Raw genomic sequence first — 24,532 nt, 5'->3', positions numbered from 1 at the left:
TCCACCTCGGATCTGTGCCACAGGGGTTTTATAGCACCCTTCCAGACTGAGGTTACCTTACATTAAAACTGGCTGATTTTTCTGGGAACAGCTAACAGTGCAGTGCAGATTAGTAATGTCCAGCCTGAATCTGCTCTCACATCAGCATATCTTCACTGATTTTTAAGCTGTTGAGTTTACCATGATGCAGAATAAGAATCAGGCCCTTTAAGATCCCCTTACAAGTAAATAGAGCTTTTGTTTTGTTTTGGGGGAAACTGACCTAGTCTTTAACTAGTCATTTACATTAAAGCAAAGAATTTTCTAGTTGGGGCAGGATTTGAAAACTTAATAAACCGTTGCTGTTACCATCACATGATGTTACCTCAAGCAAAATGAAAAACTGCATTTTGACTGTGACCCAGAAAGACTCCATGCAAAGCAGCAAGAGATTGACTTTCCATAAGGTTTTTGCAACTTAGCCACATTTAAACAAAAAAAAAAAAAAAAAAGGCTATTAAAATACAGAGTTTGCCAGATTCTAGAGCTGGAAGCAGCTCATGTGGTAGATGAGTCACCTAAACTCAGTTTAATTTTGCCTTCCAATTCTATCATTTCTTTATAAAAATATAAAGTCTCTCCAATCACAATAGCTATAGTCCTAGTTAATGCACATTTTCTAACTTATTACAGCATCTGAGACAAATACAAACATTTGCAGCTTCTCTTTTGGGGAGGCACAGTGTGTTGCAGTTATCTTGATGAACACCTTTTGCCTGGAGATAGGACCTCTGTGTGGCTGCTTCCAAGTCTAGGGTGCAGAAGGATACAATGACAGCTCAGCCAGATCAGAAGTTCAGTGAACTTGCATTTGTGAGCCACGCCTGCAAAGCTCCAAGCCCTCTCCTTAGCAGGACTGGAACTTATTTCAGTAACTTACTGGTTCATGCCCCTGATACTGCGGCCAGTTACTGATTTAAGTGGAAAAGGCAAAATGAATCATCTGTGTCACAACACCCCGTTGCTTGAACCCTTCCCAGTCATCCTTCAGCCAGAAGAGGTCTTGGGTTTTTATTTATTACTACTCTAAAAAGCTAAGCACACTGATAAACAATGTCTCTTCCCATCAATGTATCAGACTAAGCAAAGGCAAAACCCCTCAAATCCTACAGAGACACTGAGGCTACAATGGCTTTTTGGTCATCAAAAACAACAACAGCAAAGTTAGAAATAACCTGCCAAGCCTTTCTACATAGATGTTTGGGTTTTAGCTGTAGCTTTAAACTGGGGAAAGGAGAGGGAAAAAGGTGTCCCCTTGGGCACCTTAAAAAAGGCCAAATCACGCATACTTTACACTGGGAATTCAAACAGGTGTGTTTCATTCTGAGGTGCTGTTCTTAAATCTCAAGGGGAATTGGCACATGGCTGCATGAAGGATTTTTTGTCTCTGTTCAGTGCAAGGCTTGGCCCAGTTTGTGCCCTCATGGTTTCGTCTCACCAGCACATAGCACCCACAGATACTGTCCTACCATCGAGGATTCCCACAGATAGAGCAGCCAAGAGAAGACACAGACAGATTCACAAGATGTTAGCTGCTCCAAGCCACCTGCATTTTCATGTAATTCAATCCGGACATACATTTTTTAAATAGCAGCATAAGAAATTTTATCTGTCTTCCTCTAGCTATTCCCCAAAGTTTACTAAAATCCTAAAACAGATCTCAGAACTTCTGGCTCAATTTAATCTATATTCCTTCATGTACAAGAGAGACTTCTGGTTCTCAGGGTTGAGCCATGGGGCCTTTTTTGTGTATAAACAGCCCTTAGAAGACCAATACACTACATTTAGGGACATTAACGAAGCAAAAGACAGGAGAAGCCTCCAGTGTTCTGCCTTGTTGAAGGAGTCATATTTATCCTCTCTTGCTTATCTATCAAGTGTTTGAGCCCAGGAGAATGGATTCTCAGAAACAAGAAGCAAAGCCTGGAGGAAAAGCCTACAGACTGACTTGTTATCCGACTTTGACTCTACCGTATGTCAGCATCTTAAAGAAACTGCAAATGACACAGATGGCCGTTGTGAAAAACCGATCTGTCTTGTCGGTGGCTGTGTACAAAGTCTGCCATTTTAGCTAACGTTTTTGATGCAAACGAATCAGAGAACTAAGGAACATGAGTGACTTTCTGAGAATCCTCTGTCTAAACGTTGTTTCGAGAAGCGATATTAATTTTATGTTATGAGGCAGGCTATAAAGGATATACACAATTCAAACCACATTCAAACAGCTTGGTAGATTGTTCTTCATTCCCAGGTGATTTATAAAGATCAACCAGGCATTCCTTTCTATACACTATCTTGCCAAAGCATTTCATTGTTGGTGTAAAACAGAGGTTCTAAGTGTGAACTGCATCACGCACGATGGCTGTCTAATCTCTGTCAAGACCTTCGCACATTACCACTGGCACATTGCAATTCCTTGTTGATACCGAGCATTGCGTATTGACGTTTTTCTCTTTCGTTCTCCTTGCAGCACTTTTTACAATGGGTGGCAATGGTGATGGGCAGCCATGCAAATTCCCCTTTAAATTTCAAGGCCAGTCCTATGACCAGTGCACAACAGAAGGCAGGACAGATGGATATCGATGGTGTGGAACCACTGAAGACTACGACAGAGATAAGAAATATGGATTCTGTCCAGAGACGGGTATGAGGAATGTTGCTTGCATAACACAGTCTAATTTGTCATTTTTTAAAGTAACAAAAGTCTCTTTTTTCACACCTTCATCAGGGCACACAGAAGTTGATGAGTTAGGCACAATTTCAGCATAGGTGGCCACAGAGGTAACCAGAACAGGAGCAATAGATGTAAACGACAACGGTATGCCATCGCACACCAAGTTTATCAGGGATACACAAATGTCATTGAACCATAGGACTAAATGTCCACCATTGCAGGATAATTATGAGTAGATTACAATTCATTAATGGCCCTGGAAGTCTCATGCAATGGAAGAAAGCTTGAATAATATTTTAGCTTAATACTTACCATTTATACTTGAAAAAAGAAATCCTGTTTAGTATGTTAAGCTTGAGTTAATAGAACTTTTCAGCAATCGAAAAGAACTAAGTGAAATGGTTTAGCCAGGAAAATAGATTTCTGCTTTCTTCACAATTTTTTGTACTTTTTAACTTGAGTTTTATTACATAAAGGAGCAAAAATTAATTTATAGCCTTGTACAGCTTGGCAGGTGTTCAATTTGAGGCTACAGACCAAAGCCATAAGTATTTAGACGTAGAAGTTAGCTATGGCAGTTCCAAAATCTCCGGTTTTTAACAGAGCCCAGGGGAAGCCACAATCACCATGTAGCACCCCAAAGCTCAATTCAAACCTGCATGCAGCCTGGTTTTTGCATCTTTTGAAAACGGTCTAACCATTTGCAATAGGGATTTGATGTATTGGTATTTGACTTCCTGTTACTTTTGATAACCAGATGTAACCCTTCAATTTTACCTTACAGATGTTTAAAAAAAATAAAAAGAAAGGATCAAATTCGTTATAACTTGTTATATAGTTAGGAAGAGAAAAGTGTAAAGGATAGTTCAACAGACAAAAGATTCTATATATCTAGAATCAATATATCCAAAGTCCTAGGTAACACAGTCTCCATCACTGGAACCAAGAAATACACTTAAACTTTTTTCCAGCAAAAAATGTTATTGCTTGAGATTAAAAAAAAAGTCACAGTTAATTTCTGGCTTATTAATGAATAATAATGAATGAGAAATAAATAATAATAAACAGTTAGGGACACAACCAGCTTTTCCCCTCTGCTGCTCTCCTGTAACTTCCCAGAAGATAGACCATAATTTGAAAGGAACTGTAATTGCCAGGTAGCAGTGTAAATTAATTTAAAGGAGATTTATGTTCTTTATCTATTCTGTTTATGATACCTACTTTAAACTGTAATTTTAAATGTAGTTACACCCTCTTCCCTCTAGAAAATGCTTGTACGTGCATACACCAATGTTACTTCTTATATACTACCACCGTATATCACATAGATAAGAACACAGTTAGGGCAAAAATTTACAAGTTTTTGCAAAAAAACAGATTAAAAAAAAAAAAGTCATCCACGTTTGATTATCCTTTTCTTTGGAAAAATGTTTAAGACCATATGCTTTTAAACAGTATCCTGCTGTCAGCATAAAAGAATTCCTCAATTTATTTTATGTGACTGCTCTTCTGGACCTTTTTTTTTTTTACTTCAAAGCTTGTACTTCAGTGGGACACCTACTAACCAGGTGGATACTCAATAGCCCTTTAACCTTTCTGACACTAAACCTACCTTCCACCTACTTGAGACACCCTTTAAGATATCACCAGGAAAGACCATCAAAAGATACTTGCTATGCAATCACCTTGCACAAAACACTGTTAACTGCTGCTTTCTCAGAGCTGTGAACATGAGCCCGGGCCTCATTCTTATTCCCACCAAAACTACTGGCAAGTTCATTGCAACGGCAAAGCTTAGTCTTTTTCCTTTTTTTCAGCATCAGAAAATGTTCTTTTCAAATATTACTTTTAATCTTATTCCTTGTGTTCTTAAGAGGATTGCAGATTTTCTGTTTGCTTTCTGTTTTCAATGTGTGGTTTAGAAGAAGGTGCATGAGCTTAACCTCACAAAAGCTATTCCCTTCTCACTGTGGTGTTCTGCTGTTTTCCATAGCCATGTCAACAGTTGGTGGAAATTCAGAGGGAGCCCCTTGTGTATTCCCCTTCATCTTCCTTGGGAATAAATACGAGTCCTGTACGAGTGCAGGTCGCAATGACGGCAAGCTGTGGTGTGCTTCTACCAGTAGCTATGATGATGACCGCAAGTGGGGCTTTTGTCCAGATCAAGGTAACACAGTTTGTCAGAGCAATACAATGGTAACAGCATATTGACCACACCAATGACATCGCACTTATGATGACTTCATTCTTACGTTTATCACTCCTGTCTGGTTACAGTACTTCTCCCCAACCCAAAATTTGAGCAAAACCCCTACATTTAAATGTGAAACTATTGTTAAAGACTATTGCTAAAGAGTCAGTCCCAGAAATCATCTGCCTGAAACATTCAGATTTTCTAAAATTGGAAAAATGAAGTATCTTTCCAAAATATAATAAATAAATAAATAAACAAATGCTTTTCTCAAAATCACATGTAGTATAGTATTTCACTGGTATGTAATAATTATACTCTGATAGTGGCCAAATTAGGAACAAATGATAAAATGTAAAAAATTAATATATTTGTGGTTGATATTGCCAAAGATGAAAAACATGTTAAAAAAATGAGAGACAGCATGAAGTTTGTATGGTGAATATCAGTATTTAAAATCATATTGATTAATCTTTGTCCTTATTTGTGACAAGAGTAAAATTAAATATAGCAAAAGGCTTTTTACACACTTAGAAACAAATGCTAGATGGAGGTTTTTCTTTTAGGATGAAAATAACTGCCAAATTTCAGAGACTGTTTGGACATAATTGATAAAATGTCATCCTATGATAAAAGTTTTTTTCAACCTAACAATATTTGGTACAGCAGTACTGATTCAGGCACTGTTCACAGACACACAGATATAGGGACCTGTTTATCACTTGCATGCCATTTCATGATGAAAAGTAAGATTTGAGGTCTAGATTGCAAGTTTAATTCTCCTGTGCTTAAAAAAAAAGTCTGGTTTTATTTGCTACATTTCCTTTTTTCACAGAAATATTAAGACTGTGGTCAAAGTCACTTGCATGCGAGACAGCAGCAATCACCAGCTACAGAGGAAGTTTTAGAACCTGTCTAATGAAATGTCATTCTGGCAATATGTTTGACATTCACCATTGGAGGCTGTAAATAATAATTATGATATCTATTATTGGGAGATTTTTGATGTGTAGCAAGAAAAATAAAATTATAAGACTATGAATAACCTGCATGGTACACTTCTATTTAGAAGCAAGCAGCTAATACTATCTTGCTATGTTACTCAGGGTACAGTCTCTTCTTGGTTGCTGCTCACGAATTTGGCCATGCTATGGGATTAGAGCACTCTGAAGACCCAGGAGCTCTTATGGCCCCTATCTACACCTACACCAAGAACTTTCGACTTTCACAGGATGACATTAAAGGGATCCAGGAGCTATACGGTAAAGTCCTCCCCTGTCAGCAGAACTTATCAGAACAGCATGCAGCACAGGTTGAAATTTGGGACTCAGAACTTGCAGTAAATTACATACAGCACAATACCACCAATGCCAGAAACACCCTCTGTTCCTTTCTCCCTGCTTTCTTCATGTTATTACCAGGGCTCCTACTTCAATCAAATATCACAATTTAAGGACAAGGAGTCACTAAATTTACTGAACTCACAGGAGCCCCAAGACTCTCCATAACCAAACCTTTAGATGAAAATTTCTAATGCCTTTACCGAGACAGTGAAATGCCATGCTTTTCTCTCGCTTGAAATCCCTGATGTGGGTCGTTTTGCGTGTTACTGTCTACAACAATTTGAGCTTCCCAGATTGCAAACCACCTGTAATAGGGGAAGGACATTGTTTCCTGTCCCAGTTTGGAAACAGTTCACATTGCCTTCCCACAACAATTCAAGCTGCACCGTCGCAATAACATTTGCAGAGAGTGTGTGGGAGTGGATACTTCAACAGACATGTATTTGGCAAGCTCCTGGACAAAAAGTGGATTCAAGTATTTTTATGTTGGTACATCTTTAAAACGTATTATTTTCTCCACAGATACTCTTAGTAAAATGCATAAGGATTATTATGATTAAAGTTCCTTCCATATATGTATTTTCTACCTTGTATAGGCACAAGTATACCACAGTAAATTAAGCAGTCGAAGAAAACCTCTATCATTTCTCTTTCTGTGCTTTTCACTTTTCTACTGAGGTATCTTCCTAATTATAAGTGGCTATATTCTACAGTATTCAACACCTTAGAAATTATAATAAGAAAATAACAAAATGATTACCATGAGACACCTTTTTATCAAAAATCTGATTTGAATCTTCATTTCTTCCTTGTTCTTAGCTGCTTTAATTAAGATTGGGAATTGAGACATGGGCAAGGTTAAGTGAATTTTCTAAGCTTGCACAGCGTATCTTTGATAGAGTTCAGAATTTAACCCAGTTATCTCAAGGCACACTTCAAAACCTGAGACAAAACTATCTTTCTCGCCTCTTTATAACTGATATAACCCTTTACAAACTGCTTTCTATATAAAACAAGTATTCAAAACCACCTTTGTTTTATTCCATTGTAATTATCTCAAATCAGCTACACTCCACTTTGTTTCATACAGTGAATTAACCTGATGTGTAAGAAAAAAGGCAAACATCTCATAAGGCAATACAGCAGCAGTGAAATAATAAAATAAAATAAACCAGATGACAAAGTGCATGTTCTGAAGAGCACACTTTGATTATTGATGAGGGCAGAAAGATCATACAAATGGCTCAAAACGCATCTTTGTAACTTGCAAAATATTGGCACTTCCAGAAAGAAAAGAAACCCACTTCGACGTCTCTCTCAGTGGAGTTGCAGATAATTCTGAATAGAAGGGCTTTGAAATGCATTTATTTTCTTTTTAGAAGCCAGTAAAACAAAAATTGTAATGTTAACATTTGAATCCAGTATAGTCACTTCTGGACATCTTTCAACTTAAAGAGGCAGCTCAACATGGATAGCCACTCATACAGGCACAGTGCCTTGAATGAGGCCACACAGCAGAAAAAGGCAGGACTGGAAGCTTAAGGCCTTCTCAGCTGTACTCAACCACTCTTCTTCTGAAAAGATTTTATTATAAGTTTTTTCTCCTTCAAGCACTGCCTCCAAATTATTCCCCTCCTAGCAATTATGGTAGTTCATGTTCTCTACGTATCCTATGCAGCACTGTATGTCAGTGTAAGAGAATATCTCTGTTCACCGTTACAGAAGTATCAACTGACGTCGAACCTGGTCCAGGGCCAGGACCGGGGCCAGGCCCACGTCCAACCCTTGGACCTGTCACTCCAGAGCTCTGCAAGCACGACATTGTATTTGATGGAGTCGCACAAATTAGAGGAGAAACGTTTTTCTTCAAAGATAGGTAAGTGAGATAAATTGCCTACCAATGGGGCCTCAAGTGGAAGAATCTGCCAGACCTATTTATCAAAGTCTAGAAATTTATTATCAGGCACAATCTCTGCCCTTTATTCTGTGTGTTCAGAGACACACAATTTGTCCTGTGTGTCCTAATTAACTCCTAAGGGTAAGAGATGGAAAATTCTGATTTTATGGTTAAATCTTTGCCACAAGGGTACACTGCTGGCTCATGGTCAACTTGGTTTCCACCAGGGCCCCTAGGTCCTTCTTCACAAAGCTACTCTCCATCCCCCTCTATGTACTGGTGTTTGGGGTTGTTCCTCCCCAGATGCAGAACCTTGAAACTGGCCTTTCGTGAATGGTGTGAGGCTCCTGTCATCCCATTTCTCCAGGGGTCACGGTCCCTCTGGATGGCAGCACAACCCTCTGGTGCATCAGCCACTCCTCCCAGTTCTGGGTCATCAGCAGGCTTGCTGAGGGTGCACTCTGTCCCATCATCCAGGTCATTACTGATGATGTTAAACAGTCTCCTACCCCAGCACTGATACCTGGGGTACACCACTAGCTACTTGCCTCCAGCTAGACTTCTTACCACTGACCACACCCGCTAGGCCCAGCCAGTCGGCCAATTTTCAGTCCACCTCACTGGCTGCTTACCTCACCCGTATTTCAACATCTCTTTGAAAATTTTAGTTGGAAACAGGGTCAAAAACTCTTCTAACCTGCTCTCCCCTCTCTGACTACCAAGCCAGTCATTTCATCATAGAAGGATATCAGGTTGGTCAAGCATGACTTCCCAGTTGAGAATCCGTGCTGACTCCTCCCAACCACCTTCATGTCCAAAAGATTGTCTGTAATTAGAGATAGGTGAGATGATTATGCCATAAATTCACTTTTTCTTAGAGCTACTCTCAAACTGCTTTGAGAGTCTGGAATGTTGAACTTCAGTCATTATTTTAGGCAGTTTTGTGGTGGTTTTTAATTTCTGGTTTCTACCCCACACTGGGATTGCACATGCCAAGATGCTATGACAACGACTGGGCTGGTGGTAGTTCTAGCTAAAATCAGGACAAGGAAATGCCACAAACCTCACAAAAAAGCCTGTTCTCATTATATTTCTGCCCAATTTTACATATTGGCGAGCACAAATTAACCCTGGTGTCAGCCCTGCTGGCTTCTGAAGAGTCACATGTGGGTTGCTCAAAAGAGTGAAGTAGCTGGGAGACACATCCAAATTTCTAAATGCTTATGCAAACAGATCTGACCCCCAAAATCTTTAGAGATTTACCCATCTGTAATGTTAATCACAAAATTAGCGATGGAAGAGATGCATTAGCCTGCCAAAGAAGGATTCATTCCCTATAAAATATTTCTGAATGCCTTTTGTAGCAAAACCTAAAAGAATTGTAATTCTGCAATGGAAATCCCGTCACTTTCAGTGGAGTAGAGCTCTGGAGGCACTATCCTTCCTGGTTTCATTTCATATAGTCTGCACTCTAGGGGAAAGATTCAAAACTGATAGCAGGAAAATTTCTAATCTCAACTTCTAAAAACAATCCTCCAAAAAGTAGTTCATCCAAAACTAGTGGCAATAATCTCAAATGCCTTTTCCACCATGGAGACACTGTTTTAGCAAATCTTCAGTTTTTTCATAACCTGCATTATTATAGACTGGTCCAAAGAGGATCTGTTCCTTTCCCGTGTTCATAAAGGTACAATCATGGAAATAGGTGAGCAAAGTCTTGTCCCTGAGTGGCTTAATCCAGGTTATTAATCCAAAATCATTAAATACAGTATTATGTCACTCACGGCTGCTGTCATCAAGGACACCGGTGATTGGGTAGGCCCCATGAGTGCAAGGCCTCCAAGGCAGAAGACACAAAAGGCATTTTTGATGCAAGAACAGAGACATTCCTGATAAAATGAGGTGGCTGCACAGCTGCAGCTCCCATTGCCTTTGCCAGGGCCTGTATTACCCAGCTGCTCAACAAATGAAGAGCATCTCCTAAGGACTACGGGACTTGGCAGCACCATGGTGAGAAGCCACTAAAGCTCCTTTTTCTCCTGCCATAAATCAATGCCCAATCTGAAATCATTTATCCTCAGCTACCCTGAACATTCTCCCAAAGCCACTGAAGATCTAGGCCCACGCACATTCACTGTGCATGCCTAAATCAAACATTGTCTCCTATCATATAGAAACATATACAAGCATCTGAAGCTGATGGACGTATTACAACTCACCTGTTCATTGCCCCTTGCCAGACATCAGCTGAAATTTGAAAGGAAGCAGGAACCAAACAAGGTCCCCCTCACAAAACAGCAATTTAATAGTTATTTGTATCTCCTGGCAGTGTAAATCCAGCCATCTCGTCCAGATTTAAATTTTCCACTAGAAGATATGAAGATTTATTACTATGCTGCACGGTTTAACTCTACTCACCAGCGTTTCACAACAAAAAGTTGTGGTCAGTTGGATAATTTTACAGACTACAGTATACAGTAATTCCTTCAGCGCATTTCCTGCTAGTTCCATCTATGTGATACCCAGAATAATGGTGCTTTGAGTTTGAAGTTTGACTTAATGTTTAACACGGGCTTTGCACTTTAGCAATGTAGAAATGGGATTTAAAATTTCTGGTTATGAGAACAGAATGTTCCCCATTTCTATTACAGCTGTTAGGGGCAAAAAGGGTTCATTCAGTATCTCTTTGGGGACACCTGTGATACCTTTTGTACCATTCCTCTTTGCTCTGTCAGTGGCAGGCTAAGATTTGTTACAATCCAGTGATCCCTAATGGCAAGAAACAGCCCTTTCCTGGCCAGAGAATGGCCCCACAGTACCAACAGATGAGCCTCACAGAAAGCCAGCACTGGACCCTTCCGCCAGCAAGCTGCACAGAGCTGGCCCCACCACCCTGGCCTAACAAAGTTGCCAAAACTGGTGCCCACTTTTGCTAGCATAGTCATGAGAGAACTAAACTGTTCACTTCAGCTCAGTGCCTTCAAAAGGAAAAACATACTCTCACAGAAGTAAAAAACCTTTCAAGTTCCACAGTATTCACAGCATATTGATCCCCTTTTGCTCACTTGTGGGCCTTGGTTTTCAGCCAGACCTCCACCTTGCTTCTGCGTTTGTAAAATAGTAATCACGCAAGGCTTGATCCAACAAGGAACAATTTAAAACCCACTCCTGAATCAGCAAAGCGATTCAGTATTCTACAGAATCCCAACAAAACTGAAGTATTTTGCATGCAGATGCAGTTGGTCAAAAAGCTATGCAAACACCAAAACAACCTGTTCAAACTGACTCACGCTTTATCTAACGTGGCAAAAGCTGACAACTGTTGAACTGTTTTGCTCTGGAATGGCTTCGCCTGTCAGTCTTGCAGCTTTCCAAATAGCAGGCAAGCAGCATTATGACTCACTTTCGGAATTCAAAAAACAAATGTCTGTCATGTGTCGTGTGACTTTTATGATTCATGAAAACGACCATAGCATCCAACTGTCATATTACACAGCAAAAGGACTAAATAGCAAAAAGGAGGTCAGATCAGATTAATTCCTTTAAAAAAGTATTTTTCTCTCCCCCCTCAAAACAAGGAAATAAAAGGGAATTACTAGAGGTGCTGTTGGCCACAGAGAACAGTTGAGCTTTTCCACTGGCCACAGAATCCTCCAAGCAGAGTGCCCGAGTACAGCATTTACGCAGATGTTTTTGTTCTGAAAGTGAAAAAAATTCAAACTTCTGAAGTTAACAAAGACATTAAAAATGACCCACTGATTTGGTCCCTTTATATAACTGCATGTAATAATAATAATGATAATATTGATTATGTTAAAATATAATGTAAAATGCTTACTGTAACAAAGTATTAAATCCGTCTATAAATGTAATATTAACATTCAACCTGAATGAGTTAAAATATTTTAACAAGTTCAATGTGAAATGAGAAAGCCAAATAATCAATTTCACCATTTCCTCAAAATACCTCCTGCCCGATTAAAAAAACAAAAGAAAATTCATCTTTGACAAAGTTTCCCTTTCCACGAGAAAACCTCACCATGTTAGCAAGGCCCTTGAAATGTGTACTTTAATAAAATCCCAGTGTTCAAGTCTCCCTTGGCTCTGAAAAGTTTGGAATTCATACAGATAGTGATTATTAGTGCTGACTCAGCCATAAATCAGGTCCAAATTTGATTGAGAATTCTGTAACTTGGATTTTTAAAGTAGCTACTTTTAGGAATGCAGTGTTAGAAAGATTTGTTATATGGATTTCCATTTCATATCAAATTGGATCTGCTTTTCTGTCTAAAAAGAGATGCAGGAAACAAATGTTATTACCATTTACAGCGCTTCATATGTTTAAATATTGTCAAGAGCAAGAGTAATTAGCTAAATGTCTACTTCTTGCCTCTTTTTTAAAATGAAAATTATGATGAGTTATGCTCAGAGATATTTTTGTACACGTTAAAAATACATATATGTATGCAAAATGAGAGTAAGTTAATAAATTACTATCTTAATTATTAGTACCATATGTCAGGTTAAATTAATATGTATCTTTAATTAAGAGACAAAAAAACAATGCTCTTGCCAACTGTACTCTTCCTCATATCAAATGTTATAGATTATCGTAATTCAGTATGCAGCAACTAATCATACTGGCAAATGCATTTGAAAATGTTTTATTTGTCCTAGCTAGCTCTGTTTGCAGTCAAAATTCTGTTGATAAAAATACAGCAATTTATTAAATGAATTTAGGACTCTGTCTCCAAGTTTTAGGTAAAACCAAAATTCAGTTTCAGATCCTGGGTTTCTCAAAGGTATAATTATTCTAGGTAGGAATGGGTAATGACTATTTATACTCTGCAAAATATAAGATGCCAGTAGCACCTTGAGCTTCAGCAACATTGTAATGCTAAGAGCTGTTTGACCTGAAAATTTAATAGCTATAGCTTGGTGCAAGAGCAATTCCACCAGCCTGCTGATTTTTCATTTTATGACCATGGCAAAACTTTTGGTTTGTTGGAGAAAAAAGTTGTTCATTCCATGGAGGAGGAAATAGCAGTGCCATTTTTAATAGCAAACGCCCTCAGCAGAAAGCTCTGCCATTTACAGATAATTGCAGCTTTTTAAAGCTTAAATCAAATAATGATCCTACTTATACATAAAATAGCCAATAAATTACCCTCTGCGTTTCTCTAATGAACATTTTTAGTGCTAGCAGTTTCTTTTACAGCTGAGCTCACTTCCAAGCAGTTTGATATACTGTTATTAAATTTGAACTTTTAGTCACTACAATAATAATTGCAAGAGCGATTCAGGAAGTACAAATCTCTGCTTTTGTCAAACGCTCATCCATCTGCTCCATACACAACAGCAGCTCTAATAGTTTAAATGCCTTGTAAAGGAGTTTATTTGTATACTCGAAGCACAGAATACATTTGGCCCTGATGCAAAAAGCAACAGGAACTCCAAAGTAATCAGTGCAAGCAATTTCACCTGCAGTCCAGCATGCAGCTTATTGTGCAACTGTTTTAGCAACATGCTTCTAAACAAATGATTTGGCTTTTCAGTAGGAAAACAGTTACAAGTGTGTGTTGCTGCTAACACGTGTGTGTGCGCATGTGTGAATATGCACGCTTATGTGGCCTTTGCCAGAAATAACGAGAAACAGATGTGCTGGTGAATTAGTCCATTGTAAATCTCATACAATTTTCTGTTCTGCTCAGATTCATGTGGAGAACTGTAAACCCCCGAGGAAAACCCACAGGTCCTCTTCTTGTTGCTACATTCTGGCCTGATCTGCCAGAGAAAATCGATGCTGTCTACGAGGCCCCTCAGGACGAGAAGGCTGTATTTTTTTCAGGTATTGGTTTTAAGTTTTAAAATGTTAAGTAGCCATTTGCATAAATGTTGCATTCGAGCTCAGTTTCCTCTGAGTTGTAACAGGGCTGGAGAATGGCCTGCCTAAGAGCCAGGATAGCCAGCCGGCAGGGGTGACAGAGCTCAAACATCCCGTGCTGGGGGTTTTAGGACAAAAGTCTGGATCTGAAAGACTGAACAGCATTCAGCCTCCATTACAACAAAGGGGAGCTATAAGCACCTGGAAAGATACATTCAACTATAAGCAAGACTAATCAGGAGTCATTATTTAAAACAAAAAGCAACAACAGCGGGAGCTCTGTTTCATCAGTCACTGATCTGTTTTTCTTCTGTTTTTTAAAAACATTTTAAAGCTATCTTATTATTTTTATCATCTTAATAGTATTAAATATTATTAATATAATATTTTTAATATGACTTCCACTCTGGCTTCCAAGTATGTGCCTTGGTGGCTCATCAGGCAGAGGACACGGGCAGCTGTGCTAGCTGCCTCCTCAGGAGAGGAGGAGAACAGGAAGCACTCGCTACTCTGTCCATCGTAAGTCACACATATGGTTCAGCTGTACTGGCCAAATTCGGGGAGCTGCGAGGCCGTTTTCAACATGAAAAACTGAGCCAGCAAAAACTGGGCTCCAGCATCTACTAAAAACATGACTAAACATCTCCAACCATGCAAAAACCATATGGCCGATGCTGCTGTACATTTTCTGTACAGGAGGGAAAAAAGTGATTATAATCTATTCCACATGTCTCAAAGGACATTTGCTTTAGTTTACATGGAGGGTGAAAACAAAAAAAGCTTAAAAAGGTTTTATTTCAGCCAAGCCAAAACTCTTTAAATATTGCATATACTATATATAATCCTATTACATCTACAGCTCTCTCCCTCTCATTATAATTTCCACGAAAATTTAACTAACCTACTTTAAAAAAAAAAAATAAGTAAGAACTAGCAAACAAAGAAAGATTGGTTTGAAAGTTACCTGTAACCCAACTGTCTTAAAATACTTACCACTGAGACCTACCCTTTGCTCCTGAGTGGTGAAATAGTAACTCCTCTGGAATGCAAGCGTTATGCTTTACATTTTTCTCATATTAATGTTACTTTCTTACTTTCCCACTACCACAGAATCAAAGAAATGTCCTTTCATGAATGAATCTTTCCGTGTCTTTCAGTGAATCCAATGAAGGTATTTGCTAAGTAAACTATAATTCCATATAAAGAATGCAGAATACTAGTACATCTGCCACTAGCACATATTTGGAGAGACATTAGAAAATGTCATATGAGAAAAGACAACAGAAACAGGAACTCTGGGCAAAAACTTCCTGTTAATTGCTCAATAAAATCACTCAAGAAAACAAATGTAGAGCGAGCATGAGCTTCTGCATTTGACCTTCAGGTGCCCATGCCTGGTTTCAGACCACTTTCATCATACAAAAAATTACCAGTATTAACTATTTGTTTTAACATAACCCCAACTATATTGAGACAGTGTCTGCCTCAAAGATAAGGCAGATAAGGAGAGAGAAAGCAAGAGCACATTGAGGTGATGCCTTTTGTTGAGAGACAAGCACCCCTGAAGAAGCAAAAGCAGAAACTGTCATCACAGTACACCTGCACTCTAATCTAGTTCTTCACAGACAGTAAAATGCTAGAAAGACTAGTAGTAGAGTTAGTGCAATGAAAAGCCCCATAACTAAGCATAAAGAAGAAATATTCCTCTGTATCTGATTAATAAGCACTGTTTGTTTGCTTTGTTTTCTCCTCTACTTTAGGAAACGAGTACTGGGTTTATTCAGCCAGTAACTTGGATAGGGGCTATCCAAAGAAACTCACCAACCTGGGACTACCCCCTGATGTGCAACGTGTCGATGCAGCTTTTAACTGGGGCAGAAACAAGAGGACATACATATTTGCTGGAGACAGATATTGGAAGTAAGATGCATCGAAGTGGTTGTGGTGTGCTGTTAGCCAAGCTGTGTCCCTAGGGCTGAATGCACACTGAGGTTCAGGAGGCAGGAACCAAACACAGGGGGTTCATCCCTTGAGAATACAAAACGAGGGCTGCCAGGACAGTGCTGACAGCAGTGGCGAGTGAGGATGCTGAACCAGGGAACTAGCATGTATTTGAGAAAACAGATTGCAATGGAAGAGGATATCTGGGAGTCTCTGTCAGGCTGCTCACCACTAACAACCCATCCCTCAACCCCTATTGTACCAGCAACTTCCCCATGTCAGGCTCAGGCTCTTAAAGAGGGGCAAGCTGTCCCGTCTGTCAGCTCACAACTGCTGGGGAAGACTCTGAAAGGAATTCCTAAAAAATGGGCTGATCTCTAATCACTGGAAGCCAAAGACTGACCAGATTGCCTTTGTAATTCTTTCACTAAGCCGTCAGGTTTGGAGGCACTGGATGTAAAAGGAACAGCAGCGTGACTAGCAAAGCACGCTGGGGATGACTGTAAATCCTTTCAGCAGCTGATGTACCAGTCACTAACACATTTACTCTACTAACAGAGTTGCGCTGAGGAGATCTGAACAAACCTGTTAGTGCTTTGGGAAAAATCTCTGCTTCAATTCATTTTGACAGTCTCTACAACCCTTTTCACGTTTCCAGTCTATGCTCAGAGAAGTTTTTGTTGTGAAGAACACCACAAATGTGGTATTCCACAAACACCCACAAATGTGTGTAACTGTATTTGCACTAAGGTTTCTGTTGAAAAGACTGTATGAAAAGCAAAATATGATATAACATGAAAAACCAAACTCAGGCAACCTGCTACCACGCTCTATCCAGAAAAGATCTTGGGCTCTTAGATGAGGAAGGAATGTTTTTAAAATGCCTCAAGTCTATTACTATGGTAGAAATAAATATCCTACATCGCACCTGATGAAGAATCTCCTGATTGTATTTAATAGAATTTCATTATCATAACTGGTAGGAAGGTTTGGCGCAAAAGATCATCTAAAAAGCAGACACACTTCGGTGCTTTGAGGAACTTCATGAGTTACCTCTGTGCTGCCTGTCAGAATGGCATGAGAACAAAATGGAGACACTAACTCCTGCTGTCACCATCAGAAGTCTCTTCCAGGAACAGGACCTGAAGTCAGGAATGCAGACATTAAACGATACGCTGAAAGTTGAACCATTCATTAATGGACAATTTAGAGGAAAGTTAGACATCAGAAACACCCACCAGAAATCTAAAAAATTCTCCAAGCTATAAGGGTCCCTTCTGAGAGGTGGTCTATATAAAATATCAAAGGATGTGTCAGTATAATTGAGTCCATTTTATGTGAACATTAATTTCATGTTATGATCAAATTGGATGAGTGTCTTTTTTATAGCCTAATGGCTGTGGATTCCTGTAAGTAAATAAAATATCCTTTCACAATTGCCACTTGATCATAACTTTCAGTTACTTTCAGGACAGTACTCTTCTCCATTATCTAAAGAAAAAAAAAAAGAACTTAAAAAGCTAAAGAATGTTACTCATTTTTTAATGTCATATTGTAGAGACCATCTTAAACATTTGCAAATAGTTCTAATACAGCCATCCGCAATACTTCAGACTCCTACCAAAACCTACAGACTATGAGTTAGCAAAGCTGCTTGTCTCCTCTGTACCAACCACTGTTTTGATTATCTGTACTCCAGGGCCTCCAAGTAATTCATCAGTCTAATCATAGACAGTATTTCTGTCAAAGTACTTTATCAATTGCAGTCACTGCAGAATGCATAATTTATTGTTAAGAAATCAAAATAAGCTTAAGTGGTTTTTATCTCTGTAAAGAAGAAAGCAAGCGGTTGACAAATATTTCAGAAAAAAACCCCGCGTCTCTAACACAGATTCTATAACCCTTAAGTATGCGACTGTTTTGTTTGTTTTTCCACATGGAATCGAAATAGCTACATACCATAGTCCTTCCTGTACCATTATCTTACTTACTTTAAATGGATTTTTTGGAAGCCTTCTCCTCTCCCTCCTTCCAGCCCCAAGCTATCTAAGTGTTATTATACCAAGATTGTTAAGCAAAGTGAAGTTCTGTGAGGGAGAGGAAGAGGAGCTGGCTCAGATGCCACAGAAGAAGTTTTAAAGCTATCCAGCAAGCTACTAGATTTTCTTTAAATATCCAAGGGAAAAATAGTGAGTAATTTAAATTAATCATTTCAATTTATTTTGACCAACCTACTGCTCATTTGTACTGGTGTAACTTTGGATACAATCCATGTAGTTCCATACAGCAATGAGGGAAAGGTGACATACATACATACAGAGAGGGATAAATCGAAATCAAGAACATAAATGCTTCCCTCCCTCCAGCACTAGTCAAAGACAACCACTCTGCAGTTCACTGCTCCTGAAGCGGTGCTGCTAGGGTGAGGCCTCACATCGGAAGCCTGGTTCAAACTGCATCCCATGTCACTGCTCCTCAGGACACCTCCACTCCTCCTGCTCAGCACTGACTCCCATCTATAACGCAGAAAAATGGGGAAACCAGGCCACAGTCTTGCTCCTTCCATCTTCACTTTCAAGGACCTTGCACCGCTGGGACATTTATTCCCCATATATGGAAAGGGAGATCCTGGATTACTTGCTGGCGGGAGTGTAAAACTGGCTTTGGACAAATCCCTCTTTGCATACTGGAAAGCTTTTTTGCATACATCTTTGCATATGGAAAGCACACAGAGTAAAAAAAACAGCTGATCATCTGCAGATGTGGATACAGACAGATCCACTCACTGATGAAGGACACTGCAAACTGGATCCAATTTCCATGGAATTAGGTAGTTTTACATCAGATGAGTTTTTCCTCTTTAAAGCATAGATTATGAAAGCCATTGTGGTTTTGGGTTGGTTTCCATTCACCAAATAACAGCATATATTTTTAGCTTGGCATTTATCTGTTGATCACCACTGAGAGAGAGAGATGGGATTGTGTGAAAATAATAGGGTTTTTAATGAAATGTTAGGGAAAGAAATTAGTAATTTAATAGCAATCCATCAACTACATGGACTACAAACATATTTCAAATAAGATTTTTAAAAGATAACCATTTCACATTAAGATCTGCTATCTTCAGATGTTGGCTGCTACCTGAAAAAGTTACCTTTCCTTGAATTATGTTTGGAATTTTAAAGGCACATTTCTGAAAAGAGTTTTGCGTAGAAAGTGTGTTTTCAATTCATCAGGGATTGCATTTCCAAAAGGAAAGATGAAAATTTTTATGGAGTTTTAAAGGAGTTGGGGAATAATTATAATGAAATAGAAACAATGTTATAATCTCAGTTATTATATTTCTGTTTGATTGTTTCATATAGTCATATTTGCTGAGGACTCCCTGAAAAATTATGTTAAATTTTAACATTAAATACAGATTCGTAATGCAGGGGTATAATTTTCTTCAGGTACAATGAAGAAAAGAAGAAAATGGAGCTTGCATCCCCTAAATTCATTGCTGACTCTTGGAATGGTGTTCCAGATAACCTCGATGCTGTCCTGGGTCTTGGTGACAGTGGTAAGCTGTAATTCTCATTTAAGTCACTAACAAGCTCTCTTATTTGTCTGCTGTGAGACTTATTGGAGACTTTAATTTCTTGTGGTCCATGAGGAGGTGCCAAATTCCCATTCAGCTTTGCAAACTACTGGTTCAATCCAACTTTTTTTGTCTCTTCCCAATAAATATCAGTTGATAAATAGCCTACTAATCACAGTTTAAACTTTACAATGAAACATTTAGGGAATACAATCTCTCCTGAATATTTTTATCCAAGCAAATAATAATATTAATAATAATAGTTATGGTAATCTCCCTTTTCATGAAGCTCATTTAATTTCAATCTGCTACTACTTACCACTTGTTATCAATTCCTTGATGCTGAACACTTTGCAAAGCTTAAAAAGGCAAGAAACAGCTTTTATTACTGTCTTCCTTGCTTTTTTCTTTTCTTTAAAAAAAAAAACCAACAAAAAACAACGTATACACTGACTTGTTTAAGTGTCTTGAAGCATCTTATTGCTTTCCCTTGCTATGTTGTACAGGTCTAGAAACCTGCTATACACGTCAGACAGGACGTAGAGGAAAGCAATCCGTGATGCAGTCACTTTTATGTCAAGATGTCCCTGAGGCTCAGATCTGGGTTCATGTTGGTTTTCCAACTTGAGCATGGGGAAAATGAGCTCTGTGGAGAATTCTCCTTCTGGTGTAGTTTGAGACAGAGACTAAAGCGACTCCTGCCACCCAGTGCCTGATGCACAGCATGTCCTAACACCAGGAGGCATGACCAGGCCAGTCCCTATGGCTTGGAAATTTCCCAACTTCTTGACAGCTCCATAGGTTCCTCAGTACCAGCATGCAATCATAGCATCATTTCAGCATCACCCTGCTCTAGCACAGCCAGAACTTAAGTATGATAATCTCCTTGATCACAGGCACAAATAGGCCGTATTTTGCCCTTTTTTTTAAACCTCCTATCAACTGCAGCTGAGATCCTGGCTCATGATTTTAAGTGGCCTCACATTTTGCACAGATATGCATAAATGTCTGGAAAAACTGCTGATATCACATGACTCTCAAGTCCATTACGTGTTCAACATCTCTTTTGCCAGCAAATATTTCTTCCCAGAATATTCTGGCTCACAAAATGGTAACCTTACTTCAGGCTTCATTTAACAAGACCTCTCTTCTCCAGGATGGGAATTTTTATGTGTTTTTAAAATGAATCTTCTTTATTATGTATAAATATTTCAGGAAATAAGTCTTCCAGTTCATTAAGCTTTATGAAATCAAACAGACAAAAAAGCTTTGATCAAGTATTATATGCTCCATAAACTAGTATGCTTTGTTATTTACCTTTACAGGATACACCTACTTTTTCAAAGACCAGTACTATCTACAAATGGAAGACAAGAGTTTGAAGATTGTTAAAATAGGCAAGATAAATTCTGACTGGTTGGGTTGCTGAACTGTAGGAGATATTAATAACCAAATATTTACTTTTTTGTTATATGCCTTATCTGTAATTAGAAATAGATCTGAATGCTGATTACTGGACCAGTCTGGTACTGGCACCAAAACATTAAGTACCAGTACTGTACACATCAGATAATTTAAGAGTGTTTGCCTCCTCAGTATACAAAAGATGTTTACGTATATATTCTGGTACAATTTTTCAGTTTTCATGCTAGCCATAGTAATGCTAGTAACGGAACATCTATCGTTCTTAATTCCCCTGGTGCTTAAACAAAGCGTTGAAACCATTGAAGACTGGATCGTGCCCCGGTGTTATACACATCCCAAATACGCTCAAATGAGATGTACCAGCAGTGCACTTTGATTTTTTTTTTTTTTTTTTTAAATACAGCTCTGTTATAAATAGATGGTTTGTCTTGATGTTTTCCACCCTCTTGCGAGTTTGATCATTACTTCCATTTATTTACATAATAATACAGGAAGACTGTCAAAGGCACAGGTTGCCTCAGGATTTGATTTGTGTTGATGCATGATGGAATCATGGCAAGAAACTGTGTTAAAGTATTGTTTTAAAGTACTTTTTATTTTAATACCTTAGTTAAATTTAGCAATTTGCTTCATGCACTTTGTTATTACTATATAACTTGTTTATATGGATGGAATGACTCAGATTTTTGAAGTCAATGCGTTATACATAAAAGCCAAGTATTATTGTTTAACTTGTTTTATTTTTTGTTCTTTATAATATTGGGGTTTTGTTCAGTTAGGTTTTTTGCTTATATATTGGGCAACAGAAAATGTTCTTTTCACAATCTGATGGAGTATTTCTCATTTAAAAAAAAAAAAAAAGGGAAAAGAATGTCCCACACATGAAGTGCCAAAGATACAAATAAAATCAAATTACACTGTCAACACTTCTCATGGCCAGGCTTCCTTGTATGATTTGAAATTAGAAATTCAGTAGCATGTTACAGTGAAATAGCTGTCAAAGGAAAGACAGTATTACCCCAGTATGTAACTGCATGCTGGATTTATTTAGAAACCTAGGTTATTTTCTCTGTTAGTTCTAAGATGTAACTGCAGCAATTTACATTAAAGAAATTATATGGTCCCATGCCTCCACAAAGCCTGCTGGCTTCTCAGAACAGTTTACATGCTTGTATCATCCATGTTCTTTCTCCTTATCAACAGGCTACCTCACCACAACCCAGACAGGAAGAGTCAGCACAGACACAGATGTATACGTATCCTGTAGGGAACGTAAGCTTGAGAAACAGAGATGTAAAACCTTACTCCTGCCCATGAGAACAGAAACCATTTAGCCAAGGATCTTACCCAGTTTCATGAACATGAAATGCTTTGTCAGGCTCTATGGACTTCATCATACAAGTGGTCAACCCAGATCCTTCTCATCTCACACTGAGTCCATGATTCATAGAACTGTCTAGTAATCAAGTAACCCCTGAACCAATGATCAGATGGTTTCTTGTCATGTCCTCTACAACTTCATGTTTACACTCAGTGCTTTCCTGTTCTAAGCCAAGCTTTTTTACTATGGTATTCTGAAAAGATACTGCTTCTAAAGCGACTGCATTTGCCAAATCTTCTTTCCATTGTACGCTATCCAGATATACCTCCCACTTTGGGAAGCTTTTGATTACTACAGACAGTTCTCACCTGGATGAACTGGTACTATTTTCACCTATGCCAAAAGAAAAGGTGGCTTATCTCCTTCTGAACATCCTCATTCTCTTCAGAAATCATTAATCGCTTTGCTAATTAGTAAACAAAATAAGGCACAAAACAAAGTAGTTGTAATTGTAAAATGTTAGTGTTGCAGCTTTTATAGCAACCTTCTCGGGGTTGCAGGATCTATTGAGCCATTGCAGGGATGTACGGTGTGTCCTGATCACAAACGTCTTCCCGTACTAGTGTTGAAAATATTCTGTAGCTATAACGACTGCCAGGAGTTCCTTTCGAGTGTTGCAATAATTTCTCCCTAGAGAATTTAAGCTCTAACTGTTTTAAGCACCCTCGATATCCATCCCCTCAAGATTTTTATGGTTTTGTGTCAATACTGCCCCAAACCACATGCTCTAGCATCTGTATTTAATATGGAAGGGTTTTGAGATGTAGATATACTAGAGGAACATTTGCAATGGGCCTTTTCGTCTCTGTACTTGCTAAATCACATTTCTACTGATAACTCAAAGAGTTTCCTTTTCATCTACAGCTTACATGTATGTTTTGCAACATTGGCAAATCTACCAGCTTACCTTCTGTAATATTAAGACCCTAATCCTACAAAACTCCACACATCTGGTGGTTTTAAGGAGTTCTGCTCAGGTCCTTTTTTGTTCTTGCCTGTGTAAATCCATTCCCCAATAACTACATCACTGGCAGAAAAACAGAAAAAAAAATTCTATCCTTAAACCAACTCACACTTTTTGGGTTCAGTTTCAGACTGGCAACCTTAAGCTTACCGCAGGTCATTTGTTAACACATCTGTATCTTTTAATGAACTGTAACATTTGCCAGGTTATCACCTACATATATCAGACGAGCTGGAGGAGTATACTGACCCTTCTCATGAACCTTTCACATTTGACCTGTGAAATCCCAAAAGTCACAAAATGTGTCCTGAAAAGGTCTTTGGGTCTAATTCCACAGCCACTTTTAAAACCTCACTGTTGGAACTCAGAAACAACCTGCTCCACCTCCAGGATATCGCCTAGTCATGATAACGGAGAAGAAACTTTTAAGTTACTTTAATGCATTTTTTGCAGCTAGGGATGCTTTTCTTTTTCCTGTGACCAAAGCTTAAGAAGTTGTACATTTCCTCAATGATTTTGTACCTCCTCTTTCCTGTTTGTAATGAGTTAACCACAAGATGGGAAGTCCTTGCCTGAGCAGCACTGCAGCTCTGCCTGTATCTGTCCATGTCCCATGCCGATCTGCCCCACTGACTTGCTTCCCTTTTTGAATTTGGACCTGCCCGAACACCATGGGCTTTTCTGGTGATCCAGATCCCTGGACTCTTGGCTGAACCCGACCACACTCCCCAAGCCTGCTCTTTTCACCTTTCTTGGGCACTGCGAGACTGTGCCCTTGTCAGCAATGCCACCTCCCTTGGCTTTCCTGCCCTCAACTTGTTTGTCCTAAGAGTTTTTCAGAACTGAATCAAGATTTTTACCTACCTTCTTTACAGAAGAATAAACAAAGGCCAAAAGCATAAATGTTTGTGTCAAAGGCATATAAAACCCAGCACAAAATTCTATCAAACCCTTACCTAACTTGTTCTACAATTTTATTAAATTGAAGTCAGGTTCACTTTAGGACTCTTGGTGTCAGGGTAGAGCGGCACACATGATGCACGGAGATTTGTTGCAACATGGATAGAGCTCAGACACTCTCGCTTCTTGAACTGAAGGAAATTTTCTATCAGTTATTAGCAGGACAGGCTGTACGCACCTGGCAGGGCAGTTCCAATCCAATGGAGTAAAGGGCAGTGGTTTAGTAATCGCTCTGTCACAATACATAAAAGGC

General features: G+C 38.8%; 1 protein-coding gene across 1 annotated transcript in view; it reads left to right on the top strand.

Moving 5' to 3' along the window:
- The window catches only part of MMP2 (matrix metallopeptidase 2), a gene marked incomplete at its 5' end in the record, with an annotated part of 35,899 nt that extends 13,633 nt beyond the window's left edge, over nucleotides 1–22,266 (top strand). Inside the window, 8 exons of the mRNA XM_082005753.1 lie at nucleotides 2,510–2,683; nucleotides 4,707–4,880; nucleotides 6,011–6,166; nucleotides 7,970–8,123; nucleotides 13,856–13,992; nucleotides 15,789–15,948; nucleotides 19,422–19,531; nucleotides 20,875–22,266. Of these exons, the coding sequence (XP_081861879.1) occupies nucleotides 2,510–2,683; nucleotides 4,707–4,880; nucleotides 6,011–6,166; nucleotides 7,970–8,123; nucleotides 13,856–13,992; nucleotides 15,789–15,948; nucleotides 19,422–19,531; nucleotides 20,875–20,978 (1,169 nt within the window). The 3' untranslated portion in view covers nucleotides 20,979–22,266. The remainder of the gene's footprint in view (nucleotides 1–2,509; nucleotides 2,684–4,706; nucleotides 4,881–6,010; nucleotides 6,167–7,969; nucleotides 8,124–13,855; nucleotides 13,993–15,788; nucleotides 15,949–19,421; nucleotides 19,532–20,874) is intronic.
- Nucleotides 22,267–24,532: the final 2,266 nt, after the last annotated feature.

The sequence above is a fragment of the Phaethon aethereus genome, assembly GCF_964289735.1.
Source record: "Phaethon aethereus genome assembly, chromosome: 13".
Classification (NCBI taxonomy): Eukaryota; Metazoa; Chordata; class Aves; order Phaethontiformes; family Phaethontidae; genus Phaethon; species Phaethon aethereus.
This window is presented reverse-complemented; position numbering and strand designations above follow the sequence as displayed.